The sequence below is a fragment of the Monopterus albus genome, unplaced genomic scaffold, assembly GCF_001952655.1.
Source record: "Monopterus albus unplaced genomic scaffold, M_albus_1.0 scaffold19.1, whole genome shotgun sequence".
NCBI classification, from domain to species: domain Eukaryota; kingdom Metazoa; phylum Chordata; class Actinopteri; order Synbranchiformes; family Synbranchidae; genus Monopterus; species Monopterus albus.
Genome location: NW_018127899.1, coordinates 1,105,014 through 1,128,313, shown reverse-complemented (window position 1 = coordinate 1,128,313; position 23,300 = coordinate 1,105,014). Strand labels below are relative to the sequence as shown.

General features: G+C 43.0%; 1 protein-coding gene across 14 annotated transcripts in view; it reads left to right on the top strand.

Annotated features, from left to right (window-relative positions):
* The first annotated feature begins 1,809 nt into the window (after positions 1-1,809).
* The window catches only part of kif21a (kinesin family member 21A), a 38,760-nt gene continuing 17,269 nt past the window's right edge, over positions 1,810-23,300 (top strand). For 7 of the 14 annotated variants that reach the window (XM_020593344.1, XM_020593350.1, XM_020593343.1 and 4 more), the window contains exons 1-12: positions 1,811-2,193; positions 15,668-15,890; positions 17,633-17,815; positions 18,432-18,572; positions 18,849-18,980; positions 19,620-19,790; positions 19,971-20,086; positions 20,367-20,562; positions 20,736-20,925; positions 21,063-21,129; positions 21,381-21,584; positions 23,038-23,109. In XM_020593344.1, the coding sequence (XP_020449000.1) occupies positions 2,150-2,193; positions 15,668-15,890; positions 17,633-17,815; positions 18,432-18,572; positions 18,849-18,980; positions 19,620-19,790; positions 19,971-20,086; positions 20,367-20,562; positions 20,736-20,925; positions 21,063-21,129; positions 21,381-21,584; positions 23,038-23,109 (1,739 nt within the window). In that variant the 5' untranslated portion in view covers positions 1,811-2,149. Of the gene's footprint in view, positions 2,194-15,667; positions 15,891-17,632; positions 17,816-18,431; positions 18,573-18,848; positions 18,981-19,619; positions 19,791-19,970; positions 20,087-20,366; positions 20,563-20,735; positions 20,926-21,062; positions 21,130-21,380; positions 21,585-23,037; positions 23,110-23,300 lie in introns of all 14 variants that reach the window. The other 7 variants (XM_020593356.1, XM_020593354.1, XM_020593353.1 and 4 more) reach the window with 3 other exon arrangements.

Below are 23,300 nucleotides of genomic sequence, written 5' to 3'. Positions count from 1 at the left end.
AAATACTTTTGCTATGTGTGAAACATTTGGAAGTTGCACTAAAACCTAATTATTTGTGAGAACAAAAATGTTCAGGATGTATAACTACGTATTTTGTGGGTATAGATTTATTGTCCTTTTATCACATTTGATGTGAAAAATGCAAAGCAATATGACATCAGTGATGTCACCCAGCCGCTGTTATTGATTACTGATGACCGGCCTGTGCGAGACATTTTTAAAAAAAGACATTACACTTCTAAGCATTACACTTCTAAATATTGAGAAGGATGTTTAAAAGAAAAGGTTAAACAGGTGTGTTTATAGGTCGTAGATCCAAATGAAGTACTGTTAATTTTGGTATTGTGCCATTTACATTGCATGAAATGCATTCCATGTCTCTTTGATCATGTTATGTTTGTTAAGATGATCTTCAGGAAATAAACATGTGGTGCAGTGTCCTCAGGAAATGTTCTTATTGTTTCTGTGTGTACTGAATCAACATTTAATTTCACTGCTGCACAAACGACAACAAGAAAAAAGCAACGAAAGAAAATGCTGTCATGTGAAGAATGTATATTAATTGCCATGAAATGATGTGTTAATCAGACATGGAGGATTTAAGTCAGACTTAAGTCGCAAATTTGAGGACTTCAAAAATACTTACCTTTTTTAAGTTAGTTTTTTTTTTTTTAGATATTGAGAATTACATTATCTACAGTATTTTGTTTTTTAAACACAATTGGGTGATTTCTAGGGCTAAAATGTTTGAATTTATGGTTGAGGTGTTGTGTTGGATTGCATTTTATGTTACCGGTCACTGTGTACTGCTGTGTGTAAACAGAAAGATGTTCTGTGTCGACACCTAAGCAACGTCCCTGTTATTCAGCTACAGTATGTTCCCTCTGTCTTGTAGTATCACAATGCTTCAGCCACAGGGTGACACTAAAAGCTCACCTACTGTGAGCTAGCATAATTTATACATTTGGTCACGTCACTGATTGCACAACCATAGATTACAGGCTACTTTTTAAATATTTCACATTTATTTCATACACAGACTTTTAAAATGTTTTCTATGTTCTATTTGAGTGCCTGACTTCCCTTTGCCTAACTACAGTAGAATACAATGGAGTTAAATGCACTTCATAAGGAACAGAAATATATTTGCCAAAATTTAGACACTGGAAACAATTTTGCAGTTTTTATGTTCAACTATCACCAAAAAAGAAATCACTTCTTGAAAAACTTGCGGAAGGAAACTGTCCTTGAATCAGTCCTACCAAAAGCATGATGTCAGGAGATGCCTGTGTGTTCTGCATGTGACCAAAATATTTAAAAGATAACCATCATTATTAAGAACACTCCCAACACTGGTTGTGTATGTGGCTGTTAGGTGTTAAGTGTAAATACAAGAAATAAAATAATGCCACAATAAAGTAAAAGCCAGTACATGATTTGATCATTAAAAGAGTTACCCATTAATTTTCCGACTAATTGTGGCGGCTTTAAAGGATATACTTCCCCCACCACTGGATTTACAATGTAGCCTCTGGATTCACCTGATAATATGATGAAAGATAATCATGTCCTCTGAGATTTGAAGTCTTCACTCAGAGTAAACAACTGTCTTTATCACGTCAATGTATGGTGGAACCTGACACCATGTGATTACTCCTTTATATCTTCACAAAATTCAAGTTTATGGCTGAGTTATACTTTAGAAAATGTATAACACCTTTGTCATGGCGTCATCTCGCAGCTGCGTCCTAGGAGGGGGCGTGGCTTGCTGATGCATTGCGGCTCCCTCCCCGGTGCGTAAACGGAGCAGAGAGGCACGGCGGCGCGCGTGTGTATACGCGGACGCGCGTGGGGGGAGAAGCTCACCTAGCAGCAGCGGGAGTCTGCATCCGGGCTGAACTGCGTAGCGTTGCGTCGCCCATAGACGCGACATGCGGACACACCGCCTCTCCTCTATGCTAATGTCATGGTTAAAACACCACTGATATATTTTGTGTTTGTTTAGAAATGGCGGAGCTGAAGTCGAAGTGAGCAGCTCCGTGCTGCCGGAGGAGTGCGCACTTTTTTCTGTCTGCTTTGCCAAGGCCAGCAGCCGGCACTGATAAATCCACTTTTTGTTCTTTTACTATCGACTATTGCATGAGGAACGATGACGACCGGACAGGATGAAAGCTCGGTCCGTGTGGCACTGAGGTAAGTCACTAAAATGTCTTAATTTTCCATCAACGAGTAAATGCGTAGCTCATCATTGCCTCGGTGCCACCTGTCAGCCAGTCCCGCGGGCCTGTTGAAACCCTGCAGGTCAACAGCAGCATCCGCTGATCCACACACATTGTATCCATATATTATCAGCCCCATTTCATATTAGCAGGTGACCCACGTCCAGCCGGGCACCACAGGGTGCTGCGCTCTTTTCGGGTCATGTTTTCTGTTGCTTTGTGATTCACCTCAGCAAGGATTTCCATTTCTCTGAAGTGTAATGCGCACTATATTCGTCCAGTATTAAAAACGTGAGGCATCACACCCATTGCACAGGTGCACACACATGGGTCGTTTTCTGCTGTCTGTGGTTGGCGCTGAGAGGGATGATATCATCAGTTGTAAGGCTGAGCTATCAGGGAAAGATGGGGTGGAAGAGAGACAATCAACCTGCCCTTCACTCCAGAGCCTGGCCTCTCCTCAAAGCCTCCTGCAGAGACACGTTAATAAGGATAATCAGGAAGAGCTTCACTGATAGTCAGGACGGTGAACCATTGGGTGCAGCTCCTGTAACACTGTCAAGCCTGCTCTTTGTTTGTAGACGTTCACTGGATGGCCCAGTCATGGTTCTCAGTGAATCAGGTCTATTGGGATCCACTCAGAGCTGTTAGCTTGTTCAACAAAGAGACAGAATCAGGCTTCCTTTCCCTTGCAGTTAATGCATGTTGTTCTGCTGAAGCAGGCCGCTCCCACCCAGCTGGTGAGGCAGCAGAGTGACAGGGGCATAATGGGAAACCAGTCTCTCTCATTCAGGGCCAAAGATCTTAACATGATGAAAATGATAGAAAATAGCTGCACTCTTGCTCATCCTGCCTCTTCCCTTTGTGCCGTGTGTTTCCCACTTGTCCATGCTTGCAGTTGTTCATTTGTGCCTAACACTCACCCTCACATGCACTTGTTCACAAAAGTGCCGCATCATTGCCTGTGAGGAGCATGTTTGTCCAGAGCTTCCTGATTCCATTTCTCTTTTTGAAGGAGAAAATCCACACTTTAATGCTGCTGGTAATGCAGCTGACATTTGTGACTTGTCTTGTTGCTTGGTGGAGGATTTGTTTTATCCTGGGAAAGGTTTTTAGTTGATGTGATGTTATGCAGACACATTTTCAACATTGCAGCTTGATAAACCATGATAACAGACAAAATACAAGCAAACTAAGAAAGGTTTGTCACCAGCACATGCACGGCAGCATTTAGGCAGTGGAGCTGCCTTCATTGAATGCTGCCTGCTATGTTTATCTCCGTTCTGTGGTACAGTTTGAGCCTGTTATTGTTAGTGGTGTTATATTGGACTGGAATTCAGAATGCACTCAATTGCCAGTTTATTAGGTACACCTAGAAGATGTCACCTTGTACTGTGGGAAATTATTACAGACCTTTTTCACCCTTACATTTTTTTTTAGTTTTGCAGTGCAGTATAACAAGACAACAGACAATACCAGCCTCTGATTTCAGAACACGTGTACAGGGTTGTGTACACTAATATGACTGGCATGTGGCAGTTTGCTGCTCACCTTCTAATATAGTAAACTGCAAAACAAACATGCAGAAATACATGCTTGTTTAAAATGACTTGTTCTGAACAAGTCTTTCAGAGAGCTTGGGGATTTTGTTCTGGTTCCAGGAGCTGTAATTCCAGCCAGATGTTAGCATGACACCCTTCACCGGTTCTTTCTAAAACATACCCAGAAAGGCACAGTTCCTTGTAAAATACCTGCAGTGATTTTAAGCTTTAAACCTCGACCAATGGCTTACAGTTTTGAAGCCTTTAGGATTTATGTTGCCCGTGAAACCAAACCCACTCCAATGAGCTTTGCTTTTTTTTCACCTCTGTGAATCTCAGTGACATGTTTCAACTCCTACCAACTGTCAAGGTTGTTGACAAGTCTCAGTGCGCACATGCACAACCAGTATCAATTGGCTGTGACAGCTCATTCACTTAGCTGCTGAAAACCAATGAGCTGAGTCATCACTATGCAGGAGGAGGTCTCTGTCAACAATAACATATAAATGTAATGGAAAAGGGGCTGGGCCTGTTTGGAGACCAGTAATTCCAAGTTGCTGTTTAAGCCATAATGCCTGATCAGAGTTGGCTTACTACAGCAACCAGAGCTGCTTTAAAGACTGAGGTTGTTTAAGAGCCCAGCTTATCTCAACAGAGGCCGCACTTTGTTTCTCAAATTTGCACAAAGGAACACAAAGTTCAAAACATTTGCTTTTACTGTGTATTTACATCAATACTGTGCTTACCCATGCAAAGAAAGGGTGGAAAGGGCATTGAGAAACAGCTGCATGGATCCAGTATATAGACTGTACTTTAACCAGCTTATTTACACAGTGCAAGACGTCACTGTGGTCTGTCCTTGTAGGTGTACGTTGAGGGGAACGGCTGACTTGCCGAACCTACCTGCTGGGGTGATAAATGCAGTACAGCCGACGTCACCTGCTAAAATCTATTCTCAAGGTGGTGGCATATGAGTAGTGAATGACTTGAACTGTTTTATCTGCCGTAACAACTTAGCTGCTGATGCCAAGCACATTAACCACTCATTAGCATGAAACAGACACAAAATCACAAGCTGCATCTCATGAAAATTGTTGGTTTCTTTTTCTTCCCCAATTAGAGACGCTGATTTTGATGTTAAGCTCAAGGGCAGAACAGTGACAATAATGACATTAAATAGGTCCCTAAACCTCTTAAGTTTCAGACATGTTTTAATGTAATGACAAGAAGGGATGCAGCAACTAGAGCAAGAGTCTAAGCCCCAGGATGTCGCTCATGAGCCAGCTGGAGAGATGGTTAACTGTGTTAGAAAAAGCTTGTTAAAATGAGCTGTGCCATTACTTAATGACCAGAAGAGGCCTTAACTCAGTTGACTGGAGGCAGCTGACAAAAGCTGTGGGGGTTTACAGTGTCAGCAGAGGCCTCGCAGCTCAGCGAATAAGTGAGATACAGGTCGGGAAACAGATAAACACTGAAGAACATCAGAAAGTAGTTAAAATGGTAAATTGTGACTCTTTTTGTAAGCAGCAACAACGAGCAGGTTTTAGCTAAACACTACAAAAAAAGTTAAGTTTTCTGGATTTTTCTCAGTGATTCACAGTGGAAGACTTATTTAGATTGAAAGGACTATAGGCAGGGCTGGAGGACTGGCGGAGGGACAGTGGGAGCTTAGATACGGGGCATTTAGATGTGTGTTCATCACCCATGGCAGCGCCTTGCAAACACAAAAGCCCCGATGGGGTCTAAAGCCTCTCCAGACCTCGCGCTTTGTTCACATCCACTGAGCCAAGCTACTCTGTCAAGAGTTAGCCGCTGACAGACGGTCCTGTGAATCTCTGTATGTATAGAAGTCTGTTGGGCTCTTAACTATTCTCCGTTTATCTGTGCTGTTGCCGTTTCACAGTTTTACACTGGGAGCTGCTTTAAATTAAAATATTCTGTGTTAGCTGGTGGTTTTTTGGGGGTTAGGGTGGGTCTTCTGCCGGTCCATATGCAACACAATACACACGTTATGAGTACCATGTAGACACAAAAACAGAGTCTGAACATGAAAAGTCAGACAACATGAGTCCCAGAGCTGCTGGTTATGACAGTGTTAAAAATAAATTCTGCATCACAGTACTGTATATCCTAAATTTGCAGGTGGTGTACAGTTTACCACCTTATGTTGGTGTTATTTTTAGAAATATGGTGATAATAAGGTACGACTGTAACCACAGCTTTGTCTGTTCCTTCAGAGCCTTTTGACTGTAGCTGAAACCAAAATGAATCAGCAATGATTCCGATAGTTGGGCACAAATACCAGTTATTTCAGATTCTCAGATGTGATGATTTGCTGCTTTTTTTGTGCGTTTTGTAAATTGAATCTCTTTGGGTTTTGTACTGTTGGTGATGCAAAACAAGGAAATGTCACCCCGACCTTTAGGAAACTCTGAGGGGCATTTTAAAAAAAAAACATTTTCTAATATTTTATAGCTTGACAAACTGATTAATACATTAATTTCAGAACATAATTTAATAATGATGAACCATATTTATTTTGAAGCTTTTAAAGGTTTTACGCTGGAAAAAACAATAAAATTGAAAATGAATCCCCAACACCATTAAATAGAGGTGCAGCAAATAAAAGTACAATATAAAATATACCCAAAATACATTAAAACAAGATTAAAAACAGGAAAATAAACAAAACACATAAGACATAGTGGACCTGAAAAAACAAACAAACAAAACTTTGCATGTGCAGAATGTCCTAAACTGTAGAATGATGATGGGTATGAGAGGTCTGTGAATCCTGTTACCAGCTCAGAGGTGATGTTGATCAGTCTGAGTTTAGCAGGAAAGACAATTCATTGTTGTTTAATATGCACTAACCACCAAATACTGGTTCAACCTGCAAGATGAGGTTGAACTTATGAAATTCAGCCTGACTCTATTGTCATTGATAGTGGTTTGTCTTCTGTTTAAGTCTTCTTCGCTGCTTTGTCTGGAGCGATGAGCGTTGGCTGTGACCTGTGTTGTTTCCGTCCTCATGCTATGATCCTCATGCTTTTGTTAGAGAAAAGGCCTGAAGGGAGCTCACACCTGGCTGTATCACTTCCCTGCACACGCTGCTTGTCTTTTTAAGTGTTAGCCAACCCAGACAGAAGCTATGAATAACACCTGGTTTGCCTGTAGTGTGGGAGTGCTGGAGGCCAGCTTTGACTGAGATCATTACAATGTGAGGCAGCTGACCTTGCATCACTTGTATGTCATGGTCCATGGTTACTTATAACAGTACTGTGGTACTGCTACTTAAGGGATTTGAGTACCTCTTCTACCACTGATAGGGAAATAGAAACACAGCAGTAAATTCTCACATCTGAGAGACAGAGACTGAATGATGCACTAGATCTCAGAAAACAGAGGTTTTATAGCAGGACTGTAGCCTTGGCTCTGTAGTAGGGAGGGGTCCAATTATCACATATTCAAATTATCTTTAGCAACTGACTTTGTTATGGAGATGGGCTGCAGTGTAACACAGTGATCCGAGTGCAGCCCAGATAGATTTCCAGTGTGTAGCCTTTTCAACCCTCTTTCTAGGCAGAACGCGCTTCCATTCCAACATGGCTCTAAGCATAGCCGACACTTAAACTCAGTTTCCCCCAGAATAGATCCCGACTGGCCGCAGCATTGCTGGAAGACCTCGGTTATCTATGTCACCACCTCCAGGGAGTCAGCGCATTTCTGCCAGACGCATCTGCAGCGATACAGAGACCCTTCAGCTGCGGAGCAGCACACACCACATGTGGACATGTTTATGACAAGGAGCCCCCCGCCCGTTTTTTGTAGAGCTTAGGAAACAAGCTGGCTATGCAAAATACACCGGGTGTAATTACAGAGCAGCTTACTGTGCATCTACCCGACACCCATGCAAATATGTTGTTCGCTCTGCTGCAGCCATTGTCTTTCTCTCTGCTTCAGTCCTGACTCGGTTCTGCTAGTTGTTGGCCTTTTCCCCACCGTACAGACCTGTCCAGTTAATGGCTCAGCTAAAATAGATTAAGTCTAAATGTGGAACTGCTGCCACGAATGCGATGTAACTTAAGTTCTGTCATTAAACTGCCAGCAGAATGTCACAAATAGGACTTGGTCACAAATAGCTTTGTTTGCATAGCGAGCTGCCACCTTGCTATTTATGTCAAGAGGCTGTCCCTGCACTTAATAGGGACGGATGCGCTTTCTCGAGTTAAAGCTGGTTGTCTTTGCGAGTCAGGCCTGGTGTGTCTGCCCATTAATGTGACATATAAGGTTATACTGTATCTCAGACACTGACCTGATTTGGATGATGTGTGTTTGACTGGCCTCCTGGAGGTGGTATATTTAAAACTTTGTACTCCAGTGTAGCATCTCTTATAGGCCCATAACAATAACTATTTTTATTAATGGTTAAATGGTCAGTTATTTTTATAAGAAATAATGGGGAAATGCCCCTTTTCTGTTTCCCAGAGTTCAATGTTGCATCTTAAGATCGTTAAACAATTAAAATTTTGTTTTGCTGCAATATGAAATAAAGATTTGTCCAGTTTGTAAAATGGAAACAACAAATCTTTGGCATTTTTATAACAATCCTCACAGACTGTTTCAGTACAAAACTCTTAATACCAGTTTGTGATGAAACAATACAACAGCTTCTTCACACACACACACACACACCTCACAAGATCTGTGCAGTGAAGTTGTCTGACACCTTCCCGAGTCAGTCTGGCACCAGATTAAACGGCGCTGATGCAAATGAACTTTCCCCACCTGCTCTGAATCCGCATATTCATGAGGTGTTGGTAATTTGAACTTTGCTGCATGTATGAACACGCAGCATGGGTGGTGTCTCGGCTTTCTGTGTTGATTGGCCACCCATTGGCAAATACTGTCAGAAACATAAAATCATGTATCTGATAGAGATACAAATAGTTAACTGCAGAGCTGGGCTGACTTCCACTCAACCTTGGCTTCTGGTGCGTTTACTTAACCTATTATCTGCTCTCTGGCTGCCTTGAAAGCTGCAGATGTCAGCTGGCTGATGTGGCCCTCACTTGACATTTTCAGGGTTGGTTGACACACAGACATGGGAAGCCTGTGTAAACACCACATGGCTGAATGACGCTGCAATCTAGGCTCGACTCTGGTATAAAGGCATCTGAGTGGAATTTCCGAGGAAAGTCGCATGTCACTAAACGCACATCGTTACTATTTTTCTTTTTTTAATGAATTCTGATGATATGACACTCATTTGTGTCTGACAAAGTGGTCAATCATGGCTGTTTGGAAGGTTTTCACCAAACAGTAACTCCTGATGGTATTATGTATAGGCAAGTCTCAGGGAAACAGGTGTGTAATATTTTCAGCTGTTCTGCTTTGAGCTTATTTTGAGTGCGTCTGTGCAAATCAAAGAATGACACATACTAGTACTTTTGCAGTGAAGTTGTTTGTATCTATATATAATAATGGTATTTGGTGTAATTTTTCATTATCTTTATTAATATATTGCATGTTGGTGAGTTTTGGAAAGCTGCTTCAGTAACATTTTTAAGTGTATATGTCTCATTAAAGGACAACTTTTGTTTTTCCTGCTGTATTTCCCCTAAAAGTGGGTATGGTGACTCTGTAGCTAGTGCTTTTTGTGCTGTCACTGCCTCCGTTGTATTCTGGGAAACGAGAAGTCACACTGAAAAGCAGAGGGAGAGCAAATACACACACCTGCCACTTTATTAGGTACACCTGTATGCAAATCAGTGCAATACTTCCACCTTAACATCTGTGTTTATGGAGCTCAAAACGTTTTTTGGGGAAATTGTCAGTAATGTCCATTTCAGTGACCCAAATTTAATTCAGCCCCTCTTGCATTAAGTTTAACATGTGTGGGTGTGTTTCCACTCTGGGCATCAACCAGAAAAGAGAGAAGCTTTAAAACATTGCTGTGCGATCAGTTTTCATTAATCTGTTTCATTAATGCGCGGTTTGCCCCAGAGATTCAGGACCACTAATCCAGAGGATGGTTTTCACCACCTGAATGCTGTGTATTGAAGATTGCATGTGTGCTTACAGAATGTGCCGCCGAGAGGAACAAAGGGTTCATGTTCTCACTGGCACCGACCCCGGCCAACCTGCCACGTTTCCCTCTCCATGTTGAGCTACAGATGATCCCTTGCTGACAACTCCTGTTGTCTAACCGTCCCCTCCTCTCCCTGCCACTGATGTTAACGGACTGGTCTGCTCCCTGACCCTTGACCCGCAGGAAGCAGTAACGCTGTTATCAGTATGCCACAGGGACTCAGCATGGCCTCATTTGTTTTTGAAAGCACATTTCCCAGAGGGCTCCCAAGCCCTGGGATCAGTGGGATAGCCACACGTATCCAGATCTTCATTAGAGGAAGATGAAGCACAAAGCTGAGGTTAGCAGCAGGGCGGGCAGGTTCAGCCTCCATGAACCTGGTGTGCAGATTATAAAACCATAGCAATGTGCCCTGGCAGAGGCCTGGGTGTGTGTCCTGTTCTTGCAAGTTCTGTCCTTCTGTAAAAATATGTGATGAATGTGTTTGCTGTTGCTCTGTTACCCTGTAGAAACAAACCTATGGAGGTAAAAGAAAGAAATCTGACTCAAGTTGGCTTCAGTTCCAGATTCACTGTTTAGTGGTTAGTTGATGGACAGCTGAGCTTCTTACTTATTTAAATAATAAAACAGAAATGTGTCTTCCCAGCTGAACATTTGTCAGTAAAACCACAAACACAGTATCACAGTTTAGGTGCCAGCCTGTTGTTTTCTGATTAAATCTAACATGAAATATCAACTTTCTCGGTTGTGGAGTTGTCAGTTTTAGTGTAACTGGCATTAATGACAAGTCCTGTTTCTCTGAAATATACCGTAATTTCGGGACTATAAGCCACACCCACTAAATGTAAGACGAAAAAACATGTTGTACATAGCCGCAGGTGTCCACGTTGTAACATGAGATATTTCGACAGTCAGATCGATCTCCTGTAACTTGAAGTGGCATCATATGCATTTCGTCGTGTGTTGTCCAAGATGAGGGTGTGTGCATGAAATAGCAAATATAGCAAAAATAGCAGCTTATGGTCCGGAAAGTACGGTATTTTAGTACAGGAATGTTCTGGTTGCACTTCTTTACTACAGTCTTTAAGCCTTGCTTAGGTTTGAAGGAACCGCTGTGGACAGAGACAAGCTTTTATCTGCTTAAGGATTAGGCTGTACTGATGTCAAAACAACCTCGGTTTAGGTTTAAGTGACTTCTGAGTCTGTGTGACTGGGGTACACAGAGCACTCCTCTTTCCTTTAAGGTTCTGGCATTTAGGTGTATTTATTTTTCTTTCCTTGAGGGCCTAGGATCACGGTGGGGGGGTTGTGTGTCACACATTGTAAAACCCAGTTAGACGAGCTGTCACAGCTGGTTCGTCCTATATTGTCATATCACCAGGAGATAAAGTCTCCATTTCTTGTTTGAAAGTGATGATCACTTTTTTCTTACCAGTGGAAATGTAATATTGACACTGTGTGGAGGTAAAAGTTCAGGCTGGTGTCATTTTACACAACTTAATTGCACAAACACACAGTGTATAACTACGGCCTTTCTGAGCAGGCTGCACCTGAACAGAGGTAAAATTATCCCCATGGGTAAAGAGTAATTGTTCAATTAACCTTTTTTGATGTCATGACAATGGAGGCACTGAGGAAACGTGGTTCGGAAGTCGGGTTGGCAGTGAATTAACATCATCCTGAAGTGTAACGGTGGCACGATGCTGAGTGAGCTTCTCTGTCTGATGCCCTTCCTCCCGGCATTTTTCAGGCAGCCAGACCAGCATTAAGTCCTGCTGGAATCAGATTATGACTTTAATTCTTTGTCACCATGGCAACCCCATCCTTTATGTCATGCACAGGCATAAAGACACAGTGCCACAGTATCAGGAAAACGTTGACTCATCACGGATATGAAGTTAAAGCTTTTATCAGTGATGGATTTGTGCTGTGAGGCACGGATTGCCTGTGCTCATCTGCGGCCTGGCGTTCAGTTAAAGTAGACGCTGCTCTTAGCTCTTTGTCTGGTGCTGCAGGCGGTCCTGTCTGGCTGAATAGGCAGAGCATGAAACCACCTCTAGCATGGTTTTTACACAACAAAATATGCCTGCCGGTGTGCTGCAGGCCACTTTGAAAGCTTTCCCCCAAATAGAAACTGCAGAAGATCTTTGTCATGGATTTATCCTGCACTGCTACGGCAGACGTTTTTTTCTGTTTTATTTTTTTGCAAGGTGTTACCTTTTGAGACTAGCCAAAGTGCAGTAGTGAGCAAACAAGCAGTGAAGACCAGGACTGCACAGTACACTAGTATCAACCTTTGTACATTTGTTGTGCTTCTGCACAGTGAGGTGCCTCATTCTCCTAGAAATACTGGGTTTTAATGGGAGTTAAGTCATTCACAGTTTCATGAAACCCACAGTGTTGTCTTTCTCTTTAAACCTGCACATAACCCCACCGTCCACACACACCAACTGAGCTGCACCTCTCTAGTCCCTGTACTGCAGAGGTGATGCATCTCAGTGTAATATCCAACCACTGTCAGTAGACAGTAAAAGGGTGATCCTGTCTGTATAGTACCTAGGGGTGTAACAGATTGGACAAGAAACTATTCTGTTCCCTTTGCTTTTTAGATTCATTAAATCTATATCTGAGGCCTCCCAGCAGGCCTGTGCCAGGTTATACTTTCAAATACTTAAATAACCGCACACCCAAACACAGATGGGTGGGGTTTGCCTTTTTAGGACTGTGATTGACAGGAACATCAAGACAAAAGACAGCAGAGCTAGAATTGGATACATGTTCCTGTAACGTGCCACTTACCGGACTAGTTCTACACTATCCTCATGCGTTCCACCGTGCCCTTCTGGCACAGGTCTGGGTAAGAATGATTTTCCAGAGTGTCCTCTAGTGAGTGAAAGGTAAGAAAGGAGGCAGATCCCCCGACTTATTAAACCTGCTAGACTCACTTGGATTTCAACCGCAGGAAGGCGTGTACACACCAGCCTGCCATGCCTGGCAGCGAGCCGAGTGCGTGACAAAGGCGCACACTTTCTCTTTTGTCTTCCCTCTTTTGCAGAAACTCTTTGCTTCTGTCCTTTCAAGCAGATTTGTCTCCCCTCTAATGAACAGTGAGACCTTCTGCCTGAAGCTGAGCAGACAGCTGAATGTGTGGGTGACGGTGATTGAGTCTGGTCGCTGACCTATGTCGCAGGGGCTCTCCCCTGCTTCCTCTCTGTGGCCCACCTAACCCATAAAAATAATAAAAGGAAAATGTTTTAGGGCCCTTCTGTTGATACAGTGCAGCTCGGTTTACTGGCTTCAGTCATTAAGAACTACTGGTCTGCTGTGGTTAATGGAATTGGCAGCAAATTCAGCCAGTGTCACAGGAATTGCCAGATTTTCCCACACGTCTAAATGCACCTTGTCCAGTAAGTTTGACCTTCAGTGAGCTGGCTTTGGGGCATCATACAGAGATGTACTGTAGGGCTGGATGATATGGCTGATATCAGAATAACAATTTTGATGAGAATACTTTTCTGATTCACTTTGCTTCAGTGAATACTATCAACTGTCTGTTTTGCTGGTCATCATTCAACTGGAAAACACAGTTTTGTGAAACAGTAACACAGTATTACAACATGATAGGACAGTGCACCTAAAGGTCAGCAGCCAAAAGGATAATTCTATAATTCTGCTAGGGTAATATGAAGGCTAGGTTAGCAACAGCAGTGTGTTTCTGTGGGTGATTATCACAGCAAATGATTTGAATGTAGTTCAATTTGCTTTTTCCAAGTGCTCCATTAACCTCTTTTATAGAACCTCTTTTAGTTTGACCCCAAAAAACTGTTAAATGGGAAATTGTTCAGCATATTAAGTTTAAACAAATCGGTCTCGACTCATAATGAAAAAATGAATCCCCACCCAAATCCTGATGTTTCATCAAGAAGTCTTGTTTCATGTAGATGAAAAAAGAATTGTGAGCAGATTCTCACATGTGTTAGTGCTGAGAGAGGGGGTTGAAACAGACAGGATTACACACCCAATTAGTGAGTGAAATTGTCTGAAACAAAGACCCCCTTTGTGGTTACTGGAAAGGATTACATTTCTACACCGTGCTTACAGAGCAAGGAGACATGGAATTGCTTTGTTACGGTGAATTTGACATGGAAGCCACCTGATTTCTGAGGCTTTGTTTATTTTGCATTACTACAGAACCTGAACACAAGCTCTGTAGACTGACAAAGATGTTTCGTACTGCTGTGTGGACAAAACTGTGCTAAAGAAGTTCAAAGGTAGTTTTAAACCAACTTGTAACTTCGGTTAAGTTAAAGCTATCAAATCTAAGCACAGCTACCTCCAGAGACTGTCTGCGGCTCCTTCATAATGAGGCCTCCATTAGTAGTGAAGCTGATTTGTGACGTGCTACTGTAAGTGTGAAAGATTGTGGTATCTTTGCTCTGTGGCACCAGACGGTAGCCATTGGCACAGTTATTCACAGACCTGCTCATATACCCTATTCATGACCTCCAGGCAGGGCATTACCTCTCCTCACTCGCCTCCATCCAGCCGTGTAATCCTGCAGCCGCAGCGTCGGTGTCAGTGCTGGGATCCAGTGTCACACAGATGGACACAATGGCTGCACTGTGCTCCACTCACAGCATTGTCCTCCCCTGAATGTTGATGCACAATGAGAGCCTTATCCACACAGGAGCGCAACAGACAGGCCCACTGTCAGGTGCTTTTCTTCCAGGCCTGTTTGTGAGCTGAAAGCATGCAGGACCTTGTTTAAAGCAACAGAGTGATGCTTTCTAAAAGCCTGGCCCAGTTACAGTGAGCAACTGAATGAAGAGAGCTGTCTGTTTCTGTTACATGCTCGCACTTTACATTAGAGTGAAGCAAATCTGTCAAAACCCGTTTCTGTCCTACCGAGAAAATAACTGCATTCATTTGGTTTTTTTTTCCTTGATTTGGTTCTGTTGATATGTGGTGAACTTGTTAGCAAAACGTTGTGCATTTAGATGACATTATCATGAATGTGGAGTCGTGTTTCTATCTGATGTTCAGTCTTAACTTTGGTTTTGGTCTGGACCAACTCCTGAGGGAAATATCTCGCTCTTTTGTTTCCAAGTACTCAGCTTAGTTCACCAGCTGGGCTCTGTGACTGCTGGTAGTCTGCCGTCAGCCCTTAGAGCATCGTAACTGAAAACAACTGCCTGCTGTGGGCATAAATGACGTTGAAGGCCACCTGTACTTCAGTACTGCAACACTGAGAAGTAATTAAAAGGTCTTGTACAAATACTCTTTGATTTCGCTGTCGTCCACAAAGGACCTCATTGTGTTTTCTAGTGTTTCAGATTATTTCTCTCTCTTTACTTTGTCTAGACACAGGGTAAGAACCTGGGTACAGATAACTCTTCTTTTTATTTGAACCATTATAATGCAACCGTATATTGGCTGTTTTGTATCCTGGTTTGGCAGCGAGAATCTGATTGTACAGTTTTTTTTAACTTGTTATTTTTGGATCAGTTGTTTGGGTGTGGTTGGTGTTTTCCTCGGCGCTGCCTGTGTGATGCCAGTTCTGCTGCTTCAGGCTGCATTTTTCTTGCCCACTAACAAGAGCTCTCATGAACGAGCTGTGCCATCCTACCACAGACAGTAGCTGTTTTGTGTAACAAAAGGTGGTGTGCATTAAATGTATCCTTCATAATGTTTGAATGTAGTAGCCTCTGTTATTTATAAACCCTAGTGTACAGAAAATGTAAGAATCGTGTCTCGTGTTAAACACAAGTCCTCACTCACACTCTCATCTCAACCTTTTGTTTCTCGGTTTCCTGCAGGATCCGTCCTCAGCTGGCCAAGGAGAAGATAGAAGGATGTCACATCTGTACGTATGTGATGCCTGGGGAGCCTCAGGTCATCCTGGGGAAAGACAAGGCCTTCACCTACGACTACATGTTCGACATGGACTCCCAGCAGGACTCCATCTACACCGCCTGCACAGAGAAGTTGGTCGAGGGCTGTTTTGAAGGTTACAACGCCACCGTCTTTGCATACGGACAGGCGAGTCTTTGTCCTCCGTGTCACAGCCACAGTGGAGCTGGGTGGAGGTGGAAAACTGGGGGATGTGCGTACGTGTTAGGAAGGAAGGAGATGGGGGTGTTTGAAAGGTGGAGGGTGTTTATATTTGGGTAAACGGAGACTAGAGAAGACATGTTGTGGGAGTTCAACCTGTGTGACTTTGTGTTTGTCCAACAATAGATTTAAAGCTCTTGAGGTTCCCTGGCTCTGTTCAGAGATTAAAATCACTGCATATATTGTGTATATTTAAGAAATACAATATCAAGTGTTACTATATGATATATAACATCTTTTCCTTGATGGAAGCAAGCAAAGGGATGCTAGAGATCTAATGAGATGTGCCTTCTGTTTTATTCCAGCCTGATACAGGTGACACAGATCTTTGAAATTCACACCCGTGATCTTCTGGCTAACATTCACAGTCTTTCCCAGAAAGCTTTTGTTCATATTATTCCTGTGTCCCCAGTAACTGCTTGTCCCGTATGGTGACCTACTTCCGAACGCACTGAGAGCACAGGCAGCTGTTGGTTTGGCATGGATCAGACCTGTCTGTCTCTGTGGCTTTACAGGGACTAATCTAGATTTAGACCGAACCACTCGACTACATCACAAGAACTCAGTCCAGCTGGGTCGCAGATATAAAGGGATAGTAATGATGTGGAGAGCAGAGTAGACACTTTTTCTGACTTATCAGAAGGACATTGGATTGTTCAAAGCCATGTTTAGTTCATTTTAAAAAGACTTGGTGAGAGAATGTGTCTGCTCTGTTTTCTCAAACATTACAGAACTGAAGATGAAGACACAAATGCAGGAGGAACGGTTAATAGCCTCTCCACTGACAGTAAACTTGTTTGTCCAGAAATTAGTGCAGTCGCAACACGTTTGTTCTGAAGAGACAAGAGTGAGACACATTGAATCTCAGTTCCCCTAATGGTATCCACATTTCCCTCCATTGCATTTTAGTCCCACCCACAAAAGATGCAGTGAGAGAAGGAACTGAAGAAACACATCTTATCCTCATGTGACGCACCCAAATGCAAACTGATTTCTGACAAAGGAGCATGTCGATCCGTAACATATTTCCACAAAGGATACACTCATGTACGCTCAGTTACAGCTCCTCCAGGCAGCCTTCTTGCTCCTCGGAAATAAAGAGCAAGGACCAATAAAATAAGGGAATTGGGATTCACCTCTTATCTTGACTTAGGAAAATTGCTGGACAAAAAGTCCTCCCTCCAAAAAAGCATTCTGGGAAATGTAAGACATAAAGTACTGGAGTTAAAATAAACGGTAGCTCGAATTTAACTGCATACAAACTAAGTCAGTGGCTAGTCTTTCTTTTTCTGGCACAATTCAAGACAAATTTATCCTGTACAAATACTCAGTGTAGTATAAAATAGAGTATAACAATTATGAAGTGCTTTGAAAAAGAAACCTAAATTACAATATAAGGCCAAAGTAGACTAAAATAACCAGATATGTTAAAGCAAGATTATGATAACATTTGGTAAGTGAAACAGGTTGGGAATCATTCAAGTAAAAAGAGATTTAATCAGGTTTTCATTGGAAGTTCATTGGAATCTTTTGAATAAAGGTGGAATCCTCATCTAATTCCAAAGCTTTGGGGCCTTTTATGGCAAATCCATTTTCACAGGTTTCAGATTTAGTTTAGATGCTCAGAGTGTAGCACCACAGCATCGTGATGTTTTCATCTACCCATCCAGACGGGCTCAGGGAAGACGTACACCATGGGGACGGGCTTTGATGTCAACATTGTAGACGAGGAGCTGGGCATCATCCCTCGTGCCGTCCACCATCTTTTCAAGGGCATTGAGGAGCGCCGACAAGCTGCCCAGGAGCAGGGACGCCCTGTACCCGAGTTTAAGATCAACGCCCAGTTCCTCGAGGTATACTCCATCCTCACTGCACCGTAATAATAAGTACTAATAATTTTTTCTGTATTTTACCAGCTTCTTTGAGCCGAAACATAACTAACAAGCATTAGGACAGGCTTCACAGAGTTGTCATGAGTCAGGCTAATATTGTTGACATCGCCTATTTAACAAGCTTTCACACCAGCGTTTCATCACTTGAAAATATCTGCACTGACAATTGAACTTCAGCAGCTGTCATCGGGGGTTAGGAGTTGTTTGGGGGTGGGCAGGGGTCTCTGTCTGCACAGGAAGAGTTAACAGGATTGATGTAGGGTGACAGTTGTGCTGCTCTGTCAGACTGACAGTGTTCAGATTCCCGGAGAAGACTGGGAGAGCCACATTACTCAGAGGAGCTGTGGCTGAATCACACACAGAGTGACACTTGGAGATATGCTGCACATACAGCCTTTACATTTGGCCTTTTACATGTCATTTGTTCAGATTTCCCCAGATAAAGGTTTCTGTGAAGCAGCATTCACATCATCCTCAGACACTGAAACTGAAACTCTGAGGCTCTTAAAGTTCTGTAGACCCAGCATATGTTTGGGGGGGTAAATAAAATACACAAATGTCCTTGCATCCCACACAGCTTTATAACGAGGAGGTTCTGGACCTGTTTGACTCCACACGAGACATGAAGCAGAAATCTCACATCAAGATCCATGAGGACGCCACCGGAGGAATCTACACGGTGGGAGTGACCACACGGAGCGTGTCCTCTGAGGCGGAGGTAAAGCAGAGAGATTTGTGTAGCTAGTGCCTGTATCAGCCATCAAAAACAGACGGGAACAAACTATTCAATCAATGTCGCTTCCTTAAGTGGAATAAAATGTATAAGTATTATGTAAATATTTTGAACAATTGAATATCAAGGGTTTATTTACAATTTGTTTTTCATATATTATTCATTACTGCACTCATTTACCTTCTATAAACACTAGAGAGTATTTATTTGTTGAGCTCAACCAGCGTGTTAATATTTAAACCGCTTTGTCTGCCTGTTCAGATGTTGCAGTGTCTGAAGCTGGGCGCACTTTCCCGCACCACAGCCAGCACTCAGATGAACGTCCAGAGCTCCCGATCCCACGCCATCTTCACCATCCATCTGTGCCAAGTCCGCGTTTGTGCCTCCGACAATGTTAGTACAGTATCACATTGAACAAGCACCATTACATTGCTATGAATGCTCCTGGCATCAACACTATTCTTTAAGTTGCTAAAAAGCAGTTAAAACCATTGTTCAGTACTTGTGCATATGCTTTCAGTTTTAAATAGAACATATAATACTTGTAGGAGGTCTAAACTGCAGCCGGTATACACTCATTTAGCCGAACATAAAACATAATGAAAAGAGATTTTGTTTTAGTATTGATGTTTCCTTAAGTCTGTACTTTGATTTATGTAGCTTTAGTGCTAGAGTAAAGTCTTTAACACTGTATTGTCATTACGATTTATGGCAGGTTAAGAAATGAGGACAAAGTCTATAAAGAAGTATTCTGAGTTGAGGTCAGCCGTTCTTTCACTATAATTTTGCCTGTCATGTGGCGCTGTAAATATCAGACTCCAAATCTAAAATACTCCCACCTACAGAAGAGTTAAAAGTGAACCAAAACATCTTTCAGTGGTTTGCAATCAGCCCTTTTGTGAGAGAGACTGTCATATTTTTTCACATAGCTAGTGTCTCATTTGTCATTTTGTCAACCCCTTGTTGGGGTTTACATTTATCACCCTGATATAATGCTACTAATGGAATTTTGTGTGTGTCATTGTTGCTCAGCAAGACAATGAGACTGATAACAGAGTCTCCAACGGAAACTCTGAGATGGACGAGTATGAGACGCTGACAGCCAAGTTTCATTTTGTGGACCTGGCTGGTTCTGAGAGACTGAAGAGAACCGGAGCGACGGGCGATCGGGCCAAAGAGGGCATCTCCATCAACTGTGGACTGGTGAGCATCGTCCTCTGCCTCGCTGATAACCTTGAGTTGTATTGCCATCTAGTGGCTGGATTTCATAAATGTCTGTCCTCCATTCGCTGGTCATTACCTCCACCAAAGAGGTTATGCTGTTTATGATTATCTGCATGGCATTGAAATACACTTTTCTTCGTTCTCCTTTGACTGTTGCAGCTCGCTCTGGGGAACGTGATCAGTGCTCTGGGTGACCGGAGCAAGCGGGCCTCACATGTGCCTTACAGAGACTCCAAACTCACCCGACTCCTGCAGGACTCATTAGGAGGAAACAGGTTGGTGGGCAGCTGATTTCATCTTTTTCCACAAATACTGTCTATAATTTTTGGGTTACTTAATTTGTCATATAGAGAGAAGTGTTGCTAGCCACATTTGAAACTGCCAAACTGTAAAGAAAAATCCGATTTAAACCTTTCAACTTGTTCTACTGTCAATCATGTAGAAAGGAATTGTTGGTTTGGGAATATTCAAAGAGAATTTAATCTTTTGAACAAGGCTGAAATGGACAGCACTTGCTTTATCAGCAGTAACCTTTCACTTTCCAGAGAATCTAAGCCAAACGGTGATGATCGCTTGCATCAGCCCATCTGACCGCGACTTCATGGAGACGTTGAACACATTAAAGTATGCCAACCGAGCCCGGAACATCAAGAACAAAGTGATAGTGAACCAGGACAAGGCCAGCCAGCAGATCAGCGCACTGAGGACGGAGATAGCTCGACTGCAGATGGAGCTGATGGAGTACAAGACGGTGAGGAGGGAGTGCAATGGAAAAGTGTATTTAAAATAGTAACCAGGAAATATTTTATGTCAGAGGAGAAGTCAAAACACTGTGAAGTAGTTACTCTTTTTTTCCATAGCAAATCCTGTTTTTATCAGAAACCTGAAATGTTCTCCTGTGCCACCTCATCCTCCCTCCTGCAGGGTAAACGTATGGTGGGCGAAGATGGTGTGGAGAGCTTCAGTGACATGTTCCATGAGAACTCTATGCTGCAGACGGAGAACAGCAACCTGAGGGTGAGGGTGAAGGCCATGCAGGAGACCATCGATGCCCAGCGGGCACGTCTCACCCAGCTGCTCAGTGACCAGGCCAACCAGGCCCTCGCCAGGGCAGGTAGGTGCAGCCTCCATGTGTCTTTTTTAAATTCTTCAGTTCACAGCCTGTGTCATTGCTTCTCAAGTCACAGTAAACCTTAATGTTTGGGTTTGAATTGGTTATAAAGTAATGCACTTTGATTCTGTTTGTTACAGGTGAAGGAGGGACTGAAGAAATTGGAAATATGATTCAGAGTTACATTAACGAAATTGAAGACCTCAGGTAAATACTTCCGACGTAGATGCTGTCATTTATTCCCTTGTTTGTTCCTGCTAACAGCCTTTGAGCACCAGTCAGCAGCAGGAGGATGCATCATATACTTGAATCTCTGTTGAGACTGTTTTGGCCTGTCAGAGTTAGAAATGTTGGCCGCCATGTAAGATAAGCCTCTGGATACCTACCTCAGACCAACCAACACATTTCATGACTTGTCAAAGCAGGGTATATCTTCATCCGGTCTGTTTCATCCTCAGAGCCAAACTCCTGGAGAGTGAAGCTATTAATGAGAACCTGAGGAAGAATCTGTCTCGTGCCTCCAACCGTCAGCCGTTCTACGGAGGGTCCGGCCCCTTCTCCTCTGCGCTGATGGCCCCTGAGAAGGACACTTCCGATATCATCGAGCTCGCAAAGAAAGACCTGGAGAAACTGAAGAAACGAGAAAAAAAGAAAAAGAAAAGGTAATGAGACTGCTGTGGACAGACTGGATCTAGGGTTGGGTTTGCATCTGCCTGTTAAATGTTGTGCTGACATCAGTTTCAAACCAGATTTCTTTTTATAATTTTACTCCAGACAATATTTTAATAGGTGTATCACTGTAGCCAGAAGTCAGTCTGGCTGGGTATGGGTTGTAATTGTAAACATGGCATCAGTATAACAGTTGGTAAAAGGGAGCATCCAATATTAATGGATTCTGGACTTTAAGTCATGACATGTACTCTGGGCCATCACTTAGCTACCAGATGTTAACATGTGTAATTGATGTGGTCGACTGTACTTAGAGACGTAAAACAAAAATCTATGCCTGGGTGTAGATCAGTGGTCCCCAACCGTTTTATCATTGCGGACCGGTCAACGCTTGACAATTTTACCGCGGCCCGGGGGGGGGAGTAGGTAGGTACGTAGATTGTTTATATTGTTAATATAATAATAAACGTGAATCCACTGTGTTGAAATTTTTAACTCACCATAACGCTAAATCAATGGGAGCCCTGAACTTGTTTCTCTGCAACGAGACGGTCCCATCTGGGGGTAATAGGAGACAATGACACCCGAAGTGTGTTGCTTATGTTCAGTCTACTCCGTTGTTTTGTTTTGGTTGCTGTCACTGCAGAAAACCCCGCTTCACACAGATAGGATGTCGGAAATGGCAACAGGGTTTTCAGTGCTGTGGTGGCGATCTCAGGGTATTCTGTCATGACTTTAATCCAGAACACCGGCAGAGTTGTTGTCTCAAACATACTTTTAAAGGGTCACCAGCTGGGAGAATGAAGACTCAGGCTCAGTCTCACCCAAAGTCTCATGTTTGAAACATGTCCAAAATGCCTCTGTTGACGCGCCGTCCCCACAAATCCAGTTTGGCTTTAAATGCAGCTACTTTATCTGCCAACTTGAAGACAGTTGTCATTTTCCCCTGAAGTGACAGATTGAGTTCATTGAGCAGGCTGAATATGTCGCACAAGTAAGCCAGTTTTGGCGCTCAAGTGACCGAGATGTAACCGAGAGAATGCGGTCATTTTTCAAAATAAAAGATCGTTCAGACTCAGATAATAAATAAAACGGAAATAATTAATGATTTCTTGTGCGGCCCGGTACCAATTGATCCACGGACCGGTACCGGTCCGCGGCCCGGGGGTTGGGGACCACTGGTGTAGATCAAATATGTGCTAAGAAACCGGTGCTGATAGAAGAAATTCAATGAAGTAATGCTTGATGAAAAATCTCCAGCAGCATGACAGACTTGATCAGCGGCTTCAGGTTGAAAATGCTCAGTCGTGCTGTCGTGCACTTTTGGGGAATAAAAGCTGGTGTTTTCAGTGCAGACCTTCCTCTGACCATTCTTCCTTCCACTCTTCCTTCCTTCATTCATCTCCTGCTCCCTTCTCTTGTTTGACTTTTCACCCCTCCTTGAAGACTCCAGCAGCTGTTGGAGGAGAGAGAGAGGGAGGAAAGGGAGGAGATGGTGGAAGCGGTTGGGGACGCCAGGTTTGTCAGAGCTTCCGCCCTCTTGTTGCCATTTCCATCCTTTGCTTCTCCTAATTCAGCATTTTGTTTGACTTTTCCTTTATTTTGGGCAGGTATATCCCCCTGGAATGAAACAACATTTTTACCATTTAACAAACCTTAATCTCTCCTTCGATTCTGCGTGAATCCCTCCACTCATTCATTGACCTGTC